The sequence below is a fragment of the Cyphomyrmex costatus genome, unplaced genomic scaffold, assembly GCF_001594065.2.
Source record: "Cyphomyrmex costatus isolate MS0001 unplaced genomic scaffold, Ccosl1.0 scaffold72, whole genome shotgun sequence".
In the NCBI taxonomy this organism is placed as follows: domain Eukaryota; kingdom Metazoa; phylum Arthropoda; class Insecta; order Hymenoptera; family Formicidae; genus Cyphomyrmex; species Cyphomyrmex costatus.
The window spans coordinates 2,131,464-2,146,641 of record NW_017280289.1 but is presented as its reverse complement, the minus strand read 5'-3'; the positions used below and the strand labels follow the sequence as shown (position 1 = coordinate 2,146,641).

General features: G+C 33.9%; 3 protein-coding genes across 5 annotated transcripts in view; 2 read left to right on the top strand and 1 right to left on the bottom strand.

Moving 5' to 3' along the window:
- Positions 1–5,184, top strand: part of kay (transcription factor kayak) — a 36,508-nt gene extending 31,324 nt beyond the window's left edge. For all 3 annotated transcript variants that reach the window (XM_018548470.1, XM_018548469.1, XM_018548471.1), the window contains exons 2-3: positions 3,646–4,074; positions 4,426–5,184. In XM_018548470.1, the coding sequence (XP_018403972.1) occupies positions 3,646–4,074; positions 4,426–5,004 (1,008 nt within the window). In that variant the 3' untranslated portion in view covers positions 5,005–5,184. The remainder of the gene's footprint in view (positions 1–3,645; positions 4,075–4,425) is intronic.
- A 131-nt stretch (positions 5,185–5,315) lies between these two features.
- mRRF2 (mitochondrial ribosome recycling factor 2) lies at positions 5,316–8,977 on the bottom strand. The gene is made up of 4 exons (XM_018548468.1): positions 8,793–8,977; positions 6,902–8,673; positions 6,526–6,672; positions 5,316–6,455 (listed from the first exon to the last, which is right to left on the bottom strand). The coding sequence occupies exons 1-4, from the start codon at positions 8,941–8,943 to the stop codon at positions 6,294–6,296; spliced, it is 2,232 nt and encodes a 743-aa protein (XP_018403970.1). The 5' UTR covers positions 8,944–8,977; the 3' UTR covers positions 5,316–6,293.
- A 2,072-nt stretch (positions 8,978–11,049) lies between these two features.
- On the top strand, positions 11,050–12,397 carry LOC108780650 (uncharacterized protein C45G9.7). The gene is made up of 3 exons (XM_018548424.1): positions 11,050–11,347; positions 11,974–12,102; positions 12,209–12,397. The coding sequence occupies exons 1-3, from the start codon at positions 11,291–11,293 to the stop codon at positions 12,395–12,397; spliced, it is 375 nt and encodes a 124-aa protein (XP_018403926.1). The 5' UTR covers positions 11,050–11,290.
- Positions 12,398–15,178: the final 2,781 nt, after the last annotated feature.

The window sequence follows — 15,178 nt, the reverse complement described above, 5'->3', positions numbered from 1 at the left end:
AAAAAAAAAAAAAAAAAGACTCGGACGGAAGGTTAAAGGTGTTTAAAAAATTGCGACACTTCCTCGCGATGCGTTTTAAAGCTTGCCGATGATCTCGTAAATAATAGAATATCACTGATATCGAGAAAAAGCAAAAATGTGCGATCATTACGATTTCTGTCGATCGACCGACGAATCGCGCAGTCGGCAATTTCTACAATTTCCAGGATTACCTTCGGCATTTTCTCACACAGGATCGGAATTCCAGTGACCGTGACGCGCACGGACACGATTCGGTAACGCCTAAGTTTAACGCTCCGGACATTCCTTAAGTTCCTCGTACGATGGTTCGCGATGGGCGAGAGAAGCGTGGTCGGTCGGTGGGTGGCCAAACGACGACGGCCGAAATCAGCGGAGCCGTCCCGAGCTGCGCTAAGTAATTTTAGCGATGACACTTAAGGCGCCTGCCTACGGTATTTTCTCTCGTCTTAAAGCATCTCGTCGAAAAAGATGCATTAATCGATACTGTATATATTTAAAAAAATGTTGTTTTGCATCAGCCGTGTCAAATATGCAAAACAATATTTTTTTTTTCAACATTATTTGCAGATTTAAAATACTCATTAACATCAGATTATTAACATTCTTATAAAGATGCTTATTAGCATCGAAAGATATAAATTGCTTGTCAATTTAATGAGCGACGTTATTTCTGGTTCTCTGCGTACGATTATTTTAAGATCAAAACAAAATTTCGACGTACACAATTTGTAAAATCAAATATGTATAATATTATATATATGTAAATCATACAGAAATATTTAAGCATTAAGATCCGCTTTGACCGAGGGCAGGATTTCTCTCGTTTAATTAGATTTTTTAACGTGCTTATTTTGCTTTGTTATTGTACATATAAAATAATCATGTTAAAAAACATTGCTTTGCATATTTTATGCAAAACAATAATTTTTTTTATTTTGCTTTGTGTTTTACGTTGTAATGTGACTGGGAAGGTTATACGAGTAAATAGCAGTATTATAAATGAGTAGTGTTCTTAGTCTGAATAAATTCTCGGAAAATTTGGAGAAAAAATGGGTTTTTTTTTCACTTTTCTCCTTTGTCATATTTTTCCAACTATATATTTTTTATAATAATTTTATTTATATTTAAATTACTAATTTCTTTTACTTTTAACTAACTTTTAAGTACTCTTAAGAAATTTTTTTAGAATTTATGAATAAGTCTCTCTCTGTCTCTCTCACATGGCAAAGATGTTGAATTAATTCAGAAAAAAAACTATACACGTAACGTGACGCCCCATAATACTGAAAATAATTGTAAATAAAACTGTTGAACAAAGAACCCTAATCATGACAAAAAGTAAAAATTTTATCGATCTGGCAGTATAAAAAAATAAAAATGATTACCTTTTATAAATCTTGAATCAGTATATATTGATATTTTTGATACGTAAACGATTGCTAACAACGAGAATGAGACAAACAGATATACCTCGTGTATTGAAAACAGAGAAAGCAAGGACACTGATTGCAAAAAGTATAAGCAAGGAGAACAGATCTTAAGTTTGTTCTTCTTTTATATTCCAGAAAACTGAATCTTCTGCACGAAAATATTTACCCTTTTGGCCTCTTCTTTCCAAAATGAAAAGAAAAAGAGGATTGATAAACCGTGTAAAAAGTTTAATGCCAGAGTAGGAAAAAGAATTTTCTTACAAGGATGTGTTATTGCTTATTACATATTGTATTGCCGTGTATGATTGTTTTGTACGACAAAGTTTGCAGTTACGTTCATAAATATCACAATCATATCAATCGTTCGTTTCGTATCTTCGTATCGATCGTTCGTGTATTGTTTGTAATTCGTATCTCGTATCAATCGTATATTATTGTCAGTATCTGTTAAATAGTTTTTTTAAAATTTTTCCGGAAAATTAAGAACACTCTGAAAGAGTGTTTTTAACATTTTCCGTATTTTTCAGAAAAAACTGGAAAAAATTCTAGTATTCTTTCCTCGATTTTATTTTTCTGGAAAATTAAATTATACTCTATACATGAGACATTATCAGTGCCTTGTCTGCTGTTTTATTGATTAGAATTAAGACAACTTTTCAATTGAAATAACATCTTGAAGAATGTAGGAGAGGTGGATACATTAGATATACATTGGGTGTCTTTTCTTGTTTATACATATATCGTCGTAAATTTTAGTCCTGCGCATCTCTTAAATGTGATACGCAGTGGTTCGACGTTTCTCATCGCGAGGCGAAGTCGACGGCGGGTGGCCTTCATTAAACGGCCGGAGAGGATGGCGATTCGTAATTTTAGAAATGATAGCGAGCCGCGCGGCACGTCTTCTCTCCCGCGCCAGGAGAGCGAAGGACGCCCGCGGGGCTTCTCTTTTCCTTCCTGCGTCCTTTTGTGTTTTCTGGGAAACGCGCAACGCGTATAGATTACGTCCCCGACGACTGGCGATTGGCGGCGCGATAATGGCGCGCGAGGTTGTCGCTATACGTGAGCTGCGATTCGAGTTGCTCGTTAATACCGTCGTAGTTAGGGAGAACGACGGTCTCGTAAAGTCCGTCTCCCTCCTCCCTCTCTTGCGGTGAAGTCGCGTTCGAGTGACCGCGAATCTTTTTTATATCGTCTCGCCGCCGCAATATGGAAACGACGTTTTTAATTCGATGCGAATTACAGGATTGCGCAACGTTATAACGCACGTGTACCGTTGACGCGGTGTTCGTGTATTGCCGCCGGAGACGCGGCAGAACGCGCGAGGAAAAGACGCGCGGAAATTTTCACAAATTAAATCACGAGACCGTGAGCGTCTTGGTATAATTTCAACAACCATGCGCGGAATCGTATAACTCCGGAGCGCGATGATACGTTATCGGCATATACGTTATTGGATCATGGATATTTTTATCAAGCCATCTTGGTGAGATTAACTGACTGATATCATTGGATACCTGGAAAGTCGAAGATAACGCGATACCGCACCTATATACGTTAGTAGCAGTTTCTTTCTTCTCATGAAAGAACACGGCGCAGTAAATTTTATACCGTAAAATCAAGTAGTTACTTTCTGTGTTTTCGAATGAAATTAGAAAACAGAACATAGACAGAAAGAGGTTAAATTCTGTCGTATTAAACCGTTTATACGATTTTTATTAATGCTTCCACGGGTTTGTACTTTTTATATTACTTATGAAGCTATGCTTTTATCTCCTCCATTTTCAGATGCGTTATTAGAGTGCCAACGTTTTGTGAACATTGCAATTTAGTTCATCATCTGATCGTGAAATTGTATTAATTTTATCACACTGATACTTCGGTATATAGAGAATCAATTTCTTCTGTTTTCTTATACAGGAAAAATACTACATTAATTGAAATTCTGGTTGAAAATGAACCAAATCAGTATTTTCTTGTTAAATCTATTATAATTCTATATATATGTATAGTTGAGAAGATAACTAGAACTCTTACTGATGTAATAAGAATTTTCTGGTTCGTTTATTTTCAATCAGAAATTTTTCAATACAGTTATAATTATGAATAATATAATTGAAGTTTATAATTAAAAAATGTATATAAAAGAGATTTTGAATACACTTTCAATCAACGGTCCATTATCTTTGTGTTGCAGCTGGTATCTCTGGACGGATTACATAGCGGAGTGCCGACCAGGACGACGCCGACGCTGACGCCGACCACCCTCCGTAGCATCGAGCAGACATTCCTGGAGCTGACAAGCGAGTCAGCGTCGCACAGTCGCGAAGCCGGCTTTGTTCCGCCGCTGGTCGAACCGTCGCAGCCAACCCCGGCACAGACGCAAAACACAACGGCGGTACATCTTTCGGCGCCGACGACCACCCTTATCGAGACCCAGCAGCAAACACAACCGCAGCAACAACAGCAGCCAATTAGACGCAATATGGGTGGCAGACGGCCCACCAGAACGATCGGGATGACCCCCGAGGAAGAGCAGAGGCGACAGATTCGGCGCGAAAGGAACAAGATGGCAGCAGCGAGATGCCGCAAACGAAGAATGGATCATACCAATGCCCTACTCGAAGTAAGTACGCAGCTTATGGACATATATTGCGTGACTTATTAGAATATTGAGTTTGCCTGTGACCATTTAATGAACAAGGTTTTTCCAAGTCTTTTTCGTTTTGCTTTCACATTTTTAAACGGTTCCTAAATGATCAATATTATTAAACAATATTTGACGTACAATATATTATTGATTGTCGTCTACAGTTTACAGGTCATATTGAGCCGCCAAAACTTTGTTTCGAATTAAAAGAAAGGATCAATGATGATAATTGTACAATACAAAATAATTATATAATAATACTGAACGTCTAGAGTTGTCGCTTTTCAGCTTCACATTCACTAAAGGTCTTTTGATCTTTTTTTGTAGGAGACCGAGGGTTTGGAAAAGAAAAAACAAAACTTACAGGATGAGATCGAGCAGCTGAAGCAGGTCAAAGATGAACTAGAATTTATTTTGGACGCCCACAGAGCAGTCTGTCGCCGTTCGCTACGCTCCTCGTCTCCGCTGGATATAAAACCCGTGATAAAGACCGATATTTCGGTCGAGGATCAATTTGCCGTTGAATCTGCAAAAGGTGACACGACGGTAGCTGCGGCAACGAGACCGAATAGACCTAATTCATTACCAGTCGGATTGGACAACAATAACAGACTGAATTCCCTGACAATGTTCGTGGAGCCAAAAGAGAGACCAGACACGCTTGCTTTTAAGACGGTGGAAACACCATCCTTTATGAAGTCATCGATGGATGTAGCCGGTATGCCGATTACCACTCCAACCAGTGGCATACCGTTTAATTTTGAGTCTCTAATGGAAGGCGGTACTGGTCTCACACCGGTCTCGACGCCCCTGATACCGTCGTGCTCGACGCAACAGAGAAGCAATTTGTCCGCTGTAGATCTCAGCTCCCCAGATGCAAATCCCCCAAAGCTTGTAAGTTTGTGACGCCACGATAGCATAGTGGAGCACGGGTCCAACGAAGAGAACGATCCTGAATAAAAACGGGAGTACCATGACGCGAAGGATTTCTACAAGGGAGAGCAGAAGTATTATGCGCGTGCTCTTTACAACGAAATTTTTGATTACCCTTCAAAGTTTTTTCACGCGATTTTGCTTATGAATAGCTAAGGCTTTTTCTTTTCAATTGTATCTTCCTTTCAAAATTTCTACGTACACTGCGTGTGTACGTTTTCTATATACATAGAAAAGATTTGTGTATTCAGTTTTTAATAGTCTGCGAATAGATATTTGATTCCCAGTAGTTTCCTATTCGTAGATGAATTTTTTGTCAATTGAAATTTTTAATTGTGTTACTTTATATAATGAAATATTCTTCTTTTGTTGTAAATATGAATTATAAGAGAAAAAGAGATATATTTGAAGAGAAAAACGATAGCTGTTTGCGCCTTGAAAGGAAATTGTCGCAGATATGAGCAATAATGTCTGCATACAAGTGATATAAGTATATTTAACGTTTAAAATAACGAATTAGAAATAATGAATGTAAGATTTGTCATTTTGTAAGCGATTCAATGAGACAAGTGGAATTTTATACTATAAATTGTGAAAATAAAAATTTAAAATATAAGACAAAGTAAGATTTTAGCTCAAACTTTTAAGTATATTAAGAATCTTAAGAGCTCTTTGAATTGCGCTTAAGATAGATCGATAGATTAATAAACAGTTTGCATAATTTAATTGTATATTTAATATTATAGGGCGGATAAATAAAAATTACATGAATGCGGGAATTCTTAAATTTTCTCTAATATTTTTTCATGACGTTACAAAGAAAATCTCGCTTTCGTGTTATTCGCGTTGGCATAAATTTTTATACGCGTCTGTCGTTTTTCCAGTCTCACGCGACATTATAACATTTAATCCCTCCATACGATATAATATATATACATATATTTTACGACGTATGACATTTTTGCATGATCTTAAGCAATATTAATATATTTATGTGCGACTACTAGTTATGATGCATGAAAGCTATAATGATTTTCTGATAGCCAGCTAGTGATTTTTCTGCTCCGGCTGATTATAAAAAGCTTTCCGTATCATATTTAGTGGTCGCTATTGAGAATTGTATATGGAGATTGTAACGCACCAATGATAATGTTGCAATATATTTTGATTAGATTGAGTCAATAAAATGAAGTGAAATTGTACTTTAAGTAATATTATCTCTTTGTTCATTGCTTCTACTATTAATAGAAGTAGTATTCATTTTAGAATCCTTTAATCTTTTCGATAGCTTGTTCTTCGTCGATAGGGGTCATTAGTTGATAATGATTAAATTCCAATGAAAACGTTGCATTGCCTGATGTGATAATTCTCAATGTGGTTGAATATCCTAATAATTCCGATAATGGCGCAAGAGTCCTGATCACCTATGAAATAAGATACAAATTTAGTCGCATTTTGTCAAAAAATAATAAAATAATTATATAATTTATTCACTTTATTATTGCCACGTATATCAATTTGTTGTATTACTGTTCGTCTACGAGTAAGATCAGCATTGATACTCGATAAATATTCCTCTGGTGTAACGATTTCCAGTTGCATTATGGGTTCTAATAACATGCTATTCCCATCTTGAAACAACTGCACATATAAACGTCATTTAAACATCCTAAATATTAAAATCAGTATTTTGTTCACAAATAAAAAAATATAAAATTTCCGTATTTACTTAAATGCAATACAATAACGTACTTTTTTTTTTTTTTTATTATAATATAATATAATATGCAATGATTAAAATCATGAACATAAAATAATATTATTATAACTATTGTAATACAAATTATTTAGAGATCATATATACACCGACCTTTCGAATGCATTGCAAGGCAGCGGCAGAAATAATGGTATCTGAGGTACCGCGTGCTACCTCCAGCCAGTGGAGCTTAACGCCAACATTAATCACCGGACAACTTAATTTCACACCGTGTAGCAATGCAGCGTTCACACCGTTTTTAATCGCACTCATTGTCCGTGGATGAATACTGTCGATATTTGAAGCATTTTCTGGAGACTTGTCCAGAAGTAATTTTTCTTTTCCTTCATACTTAGGTATTAAAGACATAGTGATAGTAATTTTATGTGTCGTATGGCCCACCTTATGCTCCATAGATAGTGTATCTTTAACAGCATCTTGAATCGTTTCCTTATAAGCGATTTGCAAGGCACCCAGATCCACGTCAATCTTATACTCTGTTCTGATTCTTTGCTTAATAATATCTATGTGCAGCTCTCCCATCCCTCCGAGAATAATCTGTTCTGTCTCTGAATCATTCTTCACGTACAGACTAGGATCCTCTCTTTGCAATTCCTGAAGAGCAATTTCTAGGGTAGATTGTGCCGAGAGGGAAGGCGGTTCTATAGAACAGAAGAAAACTGGATCGAGCAAGTTTACTCCAGATGCAAAGAAGTTGTTCACGTAGTCTAACCGATTCGGATTCTCCTTCAGCATAGTCTGTTTAGCGCGATTGGCTATGGAATGGCTTGTTGTTACTAGATCGCCTGTGATAGTACTCTTTAGTCCACTTACAGCCGCGATATTGCCATAACTCACTTCGCTTACCTCTTTGTAATCATCAGCGCATGCGATGTAAAGACGAGTACATTGCTCGCTTTGCTCATGCGTTACATTGTATAATTTTTGACCCCTTTTTATATTGCCAGAATAGATCCTGAAAAAAGTAATTGGTCCCCTTTGCTTGTCATGAACAATTTTGAAGACTCTGGCTGCTAAATTATTCTCAAAGCATCGATATGGATTACATTGATTTACATTTGTTGGCGACGGTAGGTAGAGAATTACGCTATCCATTAAAGGCTGTACTCCAATATTCTTATAGGAACTTCCTAACATTACAGGCACCCCTTCTCTACTTATAGTAACTCTACGTAAGGAATCGACCAACATTTGTGGCTGTATGTTATCCAGAGACTCTTGCTCTATAATAATGTCTGCTAGTTTGTCATCTAAACCTGATAGCTTATCGGTCAATAATCGTCGCTGCTCATTGGCAACATTCCATAGTTCTCCATCATCACTTTCAGTTATTTTCGTTTTTATTACATTCATACCTTGATTTTTCTTATCAAATATTAATTTTTCCATTGTTATCACATCTACAATACTTTCTAAGACTCCTGCCTTCACTACAGGGATCTGAATAGGTAGCGTTTCCACATTTAATTTAGATTCAATAGATTGTAAACTCATATTAAAATCAGCATTCACCCTGTCCATTTTATTAACATAGATTATTCGAGGTATATTATATCTATCAGCTTGTCTGAAAACTGTTAATGTCTGAGCTTCCACACCAGCAGATCCATCTAGAATTACGATTGCACCATCTAATATCTGTAAAGTCTGTTCAACTTGCATAGTAAAGTCAATATGACCAGGAGTATCTATTAAATTAAAACGATAATCTTTCCAACTGAACGTGACTGCAGCTGAGGTGATTGTTATTCCACGCTGACGTTCCTGCTCCATATAATCGGTCACTGTGTTGCCATGATGAACTTCTCCCATATTTCTGATGAGACCCGAATAGTATAACATTCTTTCAGTTGTGGTTGTTTTTCCTGAAGAAAAATATAATTATTTGTATCTAAATATTTCAATTAAAACAAATCAAGTATGTTTTATTCATTATAATTAATAAAGTAATATTTATAGAGTAATAAAACAAAATAATACTAACCAGCATCAATATGTGCTAGTATACCGATGTTACGAATCTTTGCAATTGTACACTCTTTACTTTTAGATGCCTCTGAGAGAAAAGCATTCTTGTGTATATATTGTGTGCGCAATTTACACCACGATGTCTTTAAGAAATTGAACTTCAGCATCTTTATAATATTTGTGAAATCTGACAGTTTTCCAAACCACTATCTATTCTTATTAAATATAATATTCCTATAAATATAATATTCTGTCATTTTTTCTTTTCTCTCAGACTATATACCTTATTACTTAACTTTTTGTATGTTTCAATAAAAAAATATTCTTAATAAATTAAATTTTATTATATAATATTTTAATGTTCTTCTCTCTCTCTCTAATGAGTACATAATGAAAAAATTAAAAAACTTTTTTTAATAAAAGATATTAATTCTTTTTTTTCGTTAAAATTACTATACTAATACTACATTAATACTATAAGTAAACACATAATTGCTGTTTTATATCTAAAAATTTTGTCAAATTAATCTTATTAAAATTATTATTTTAAAAAATATATAATATTATAACCTAAAAGTGTGTATTTCTTATCGTGTCCAAAAAACATATGTGCCAAGTTGAACATGGAATGGATTTGTTAGATGATTGAAGAGACATCGTATTTTCTTTCAGTTTCATAAAATACTTTTTATTCAACGAATATATAATTATTACATAAAAATTATGTACACCCACGGCAAAATAATCAGACACTGGCCGAGGAGGGTGGAGGAGGGTCTTTTGTTCCTGAACTAGGCTTGTTCTTTTTGCCTGCACTGTCTACACCAGTTCAGACAGTGCAATAAGTTGAAGTGAAACAAACGTATATCTGTTTCACTTCAACTTATTGCACTGTGGACACAGTGCAGAGAAAAAGAACAGGCCTATGCAAAAGTCTGTGCTCCCCGCTTCATGGTTTATACCATGCACTGTCTGAACTAGTACCTCTCTCAGGGTGCAAACCCATGCAGCGGAATAGCGTTAAGGTTGGATTATACTGGCCGTAATCTGTTAACTTATGCTGTAATCTGTAAAAATTGACCAATTATAATCGATTATTCCCCTCTCATTTTCGTCATCTAGCTTACATAAAATTCTTAACCAATAGTAACAAATTGCTGCTGCAGCGTGCTGCGCACGAAAAAGTACCTTAACGCGGAACGAGAGTAGAACCAATCACGAGATTCTCTAGGAACACGGAATGCTCGTTATTGGTTTTTCTCTAGAAACACGGAATGCTCGTTATTGGTTCTGCTTTCGTTCCGCGTTACGCTATTCCGCTGAATGGGTTTGCACTCTGAAGGTTGATTTATACTGGCCGTAAACTGTTAACTTATGCCGTAATCTGTAAAAATTGACCAATCACAGTCGAATGAGAGGGGAATAATCGATTATAATTGGTCAATTTTTACAGATTACGGCATAAGTTAACAGTTTACGGCCAGTATAAATCAACCTTGAATCGGTTCTTATTTCAATAGCGTTTTCTCTTGGCTGCACCAGTGCAACACTCAGCTGAACTTTTGCACTAGTTCATCTTTCTTCCTTTTCTCTCCAGGAGAAGGGAAAAGGAAAAAAGATGAACTGGTGCAATCACCCTACACTAGTGCAGCCAAGAGAAAACGCTACAAGACTGTCGTAAAATGTCTTAAGATGCTAAAGCGGTGATTGGTTCGTAACTCCTCACGACTGAACTTAAGACGGTCTTGAATATAAGAACTGACTATGAATACCGGCCTATGCGCATGATTTGCAATTCGGAACGAGCAACGAGTACCGGATAGTACAACAGTGAACGGACGAATATTTGGAATTTGTGATGGAACAGCGATTACAGCAATTGCATGATTTCCCGGTCTTATTAGAGGATAAAAATGAAGTGTTAACTTTATTTTTAAATGAAGAAGAGATGGCGAAAGTAAGCCAAGATAAAATTAATGGCATTATTCAACAAGAATTAAAAGGGCGAAGTAAGAGTCAGAAGTAAATTACATTTAAAATAATATTAAAATGTTAACATATTTACAATAGAAATATTACAAAAAATTGCTTAAAATTAAAAACATGATGCCCGTTACTTAAAATTAAAAACATGCTGCGCGTAACAATTTTGTAACAAAATTTACAATATCTAGAAAACAAGCTCTCCTATTGGATATCGTATCGTCGTCTACATATGCGCATGGCTGTCAAGTCTAGACGTTTGGAGTTCTGTTCGGTGCTTCGGTGTAGATCTGCTTTAAGTGGCTTTAAGCGATCATCTGTTCACGTTCCGAGATTGACAAGAAGTCTTGTTGCTTCAACGTTTATTAGCGGGCAAATTTCTCATTCGTTTAAATCGTATATTGCGCAGTACATATCGTCGAGGAACATAGATTGGTTATTAATCGTGAGTCATCGGTCGGTTGAACTTGAGTCAGGGAGAGATTTTATTATAAAGGAAAGAGCGCGAGGCAGAGCCCGAGTCGCTTGATTATGTGCGCGAAAATGGCCTTTCAACATCAGCCGGGTACCGCGATGGAGTGCCTAAGCGTAGGGATCCGTAGATTTTGTCATATTGTTATTTTCCACGACACACGCCCTTTACTGTTAGGAAAGTATAGCGCGCAGGTCTCTCTCTTATCTTCCAGTAATGTTTAAATTTTTTTTTTTATTTAATACAGTATATTAATATAATATTAACGAAATGTTAGTAGATGTGCGAAATAGTAAAGGGCTTGTGCTACAACAATGAAAAAAATTTATAAATAAAACTTGGGTTTTACTTATTAGGAGTAAATTTAATATTATAGTTTTTTTATTTTTGTTTTTAAATCAAACGTTCTTTATTACATAATTGGCTCTTAGCCCTTTAATTGTTCTAGTTTGTATTGTAATTTTGATTATAAGGGTCTTTCTTTGGAAAACTGTGCTTTAAAAGGAACTGTTACAAGTATTGCAATAACAGATCCTTTTTAAAAAATTAAAAATTGATTTTTAGGTTTATAAGATTACTAATGGATAATAAATAAGGGCTGACTTGTAATACATATTATGAAAAACCAAATTGACTCATCAATCTTTATTTTTATTATACATGTTTTATATTTAAATTTATATGTTATATAAATACATATATATATATTACATTATATGTGACATATATTAATTTGTTATAGATACCAATTACATTACATAAAGAGACAGAAATTAATGAAAATGGCGAAGAAGTAATGAAATGTGGATTTAAAATCGGTGGGGGTATTGACCAGGATTTTACAAAAAGTCCACAGGGTTATACAGATAATGTAAGATGTGTGTGTATGTGTGTGTGTGTAGAAAATATAACATTATATAAATCATACAATATAAAGATACTATAAAAAAGCTTATAGAAATGAATTTCTTTTCTAGGGAATATATGTAACAGAAGTACACGACGGATCACCGGCGGCAAAAAGTGGTCTCAGAATGCATGACAAGATATTACAATGTAATGGGTATGATTTTACAATGGTAACTCATAAGAAAGCGGTTTCTTATATAAGAAAACATCCAGTATTAAATCTTTTAGTAGCTCGTAAAGGTGTTACCAGTACTTAAAAATATGCCAAAAGAGATTTTTATATTGTCAGATATTTATTTCGTATTATACTTTGAGGAGGTTTGCCTATTCGATGTATTTTTCTGCCAAATATTACAGTATGTATTAGCGACCTCTATCTATTAATTAATATGTAGAAATTATAATTCAGAGTATATAAGACAATGTTAAATCATGGGACTGAAAAAGTTAAGTTTTTTTCGAGGCCGAAACAAACAGATGTTATGCTAACTTGATATCAGGATTGGGAAAGTTACTTGAAAATTTAATTCGTTGTTGTTAAATATTACTCATTGAATCACTTGGATTGCTTTAGATAATATAACGTGCAAAAATTTTATTTTAATTGGTGCAATTTCTTAATATCATTATTTTTTTTAGTGAAAAATTAAAGTTTTATTTGAGTTACTACTTGAGTTTTACTTTTTAAAAGTACTTATATAACATTTATCTTTTGAGGAATTTGTGTAATTGGCGGTTTTGTTTTAAAGATAATTTTGTAGCAACAACTTGTTATCGTTACTCATTTAGAAAAGTAATTCGTTACTGTTGCTCGCTACCTACTGGAAAAAGTACTTTTTTATCGTTACCCCAAAAGTATATATAGTAAGAATCGTTAGAACTTCCTTTGTTTTTTCCAATGTTAATGATCTTTTTCTTAGAGTAACATACAATTGTTGATTGACCGGTTAAACAAAAGATATAATAGTTACGATTATACAATCAAATATATTATATTTTTTTAAAAACTCGTTCATATTAATATATATGTATTGTACAAAGTAACAATAAATGATAATATTCGTTATCATTATACAAAAAATGTAACTATGTTATCAGTTAACATTATCGTTATTAATGAAAAATATAACGTCGTTACAAATTTGTTACTAAAAAAAGTGACAGTAACAGCGTTGTAAGTAACGTGTTATTTCCCAATCCTGCTTGATACTATTAGCATTTTTATGAAGAAGTTTGAAAAGTGGAATGCCAAAGTACAATAATGTTGCATTAAGTTATATATATCTTTGACTATAATCATATGGATATTCTTTCACCAATAGAATTCTGCCAAGAATTTATATTATATATATCTTTCTCCTAAGGGGATGCCAAAGCCGCTTGTATTACCGATAAAACTATAGCGTTTTTTTTTATATTATTTATAATGTAAAGTCCTTATAAGACACCGAACATGTGACAGCAGTTTGGCAGTACTCTGTCATAACGTTCATAGAATAAACGCAAATACATATGTATTTTCGGCTATCATGCCAAAATTTTTTTAAAAAAGAAAATCCTTGTATATCATTATTTAAAAGATGTTACAAATTTTAACGGTAATTGATTTAAAATAATTAAAGAGTGTAGTATTCAAAAATATCAAGACTTTGTGATTACTTTTGCGGTTTTATAAAATTTGGTCTAATAGTTCGAAAGAACCCGTGTCCAAATCGGACCTATACAAAAAACACTAAAAAGACAAGTAAGCCAGCTAATTCATCGAAGAAAGAAGGTTCGCCACAACTTGATTGTAGTACTGGTGATCGACCGATTAGATCTAAAATATCCAAATTCGCTCAGCCTACCGCCAAATGCAGGTGCGAGATTGGACATGACCGCCCAGCGCGACATAACAAACGGCAATGATTGTCTCTAGACAATGTCCATTACCTCAATGTCCAAATTCTCTATGTTGCTTACATTGATACCCGTTACATTTCCGTCAATCTGAATGGTTCCATCCATTTCTAAATCTTTAAACGTAATTTCTCCATTAATATGTTTGTTGTATAAGTGTTATAAACGCGTACATAGCGACGGCGAACGCGCGCGACGGGTCTCGCTGGTCGGTCATGTCCAATCTCGCGCTTGTATTTGGCGGTGGGCTGAACGAATTTGGATATTTTTATAAATTAATATCTCGTTAACTATATATCAAAAATTGTAAAATGGTAGAGGACTTTTCTTCTCAGTTTAATCCATTCTATCCCTATGCGACAAAACTTTTCATTACTTAATACCCTGTATACATATATGTAATACAACACGTCAAAAGCGTTTCATCGATAATATAGGCAGATTCAGCACATCATTTTAATGCATTTTTTAGTCATGAAATTTAAATATAATAATTTAATAGTTTTATAGTCAAAGACATACATAATAGTCACAATATCAATTTTTTATATGTCTACTCTATTTAATATACTCCAAGTCCAGTGAAAGCAAAATTGATATTTGTGAGAAAAGATATTGAAAAATTTCCGAAACAGCTTTCATTTACAAATGTTTATATTATTCTACATAAATTATTCTTTTTAAAATATATTTTTTGTATTAGTTTTTGTACAATCCAAGCATAATTATTAATTATTTTGATATACTTATATCATTTTTAAAATTATTATGATATAGTAATCACAATAATCCTTTTTATGCCTAAAATCGAAGATTGAAAAATGGAAAAGACATTCCAAACTATCTGCCGGATATTTATATATATGTAATGTTACATCATTTGAATTATTAATTTATCATTATAAACTATTATGTTTGCTGCATCTTTTATTCAATATAGTTGATTAAGAGACATGAGTATATCTCATAAAAAGTGATGAAGATAATATATTTGTAATTTTTAATTTTTTATAAGAACAAAAGGAAAGTATAATTTATAATAATAATATATTATTATATATACATTGTTTATATTTCAAATTCATGGTCACATTAGATATAGATACGTTGAGAGATGGATTTAAAATATACATATATTT

What these genes read in the sequence shown, in the direction of transcription:
- LOC108780650 (XM_018548424.1), top strand. Translation starts at nt 11,291, where the DNA reads ATGTGCGCGAAAATGGCCTTTCAACATCAGCCGGGTACCGCGATGGAG. An exon ending in CCGCGATGGAGTGCCTAAGC is followed by an intron (nt 11,348 to 11,973) that starts GTAGGGATCCGT and finishes AATTTGTTATAG; the next exon opens with ATACCAATTACATTACATAA. An exon ending in CACAGGGTTATACAGATAAT is followed by an intron (nt 12,103 to 12,208) that starts GTAAGATGTGTG and finishes TTTCTTTTCTAG; the next exon opens with GGAATATATGTAACAGAAGT.
- mRRF2 (XM_018548468.1), bottom strand. Translation starts at nt 8,943, where the DNA reads ATGCTGAAGTTCAATTTCTTAAAGACATCGTGGTGTAAATTGCGCACA. An exon ending in CCTTGCAATGCATTCGAAAG is followed by an intron (nt 6,673 to 6,901) that starts GTCGGTGTATAT and finishes TTATATGTGCAG; the next exon opens with TTGTTTCAAGATGGGAATAG. An exon ending in ATATACGTGGCAATAATAAA is followed by an intron (nt 6,456 to 6,525) that starts GTGAATAAATTA and finishes CTTATTTCATAG; the next exon opens with GTGATCAGGACTCTTGCGCC.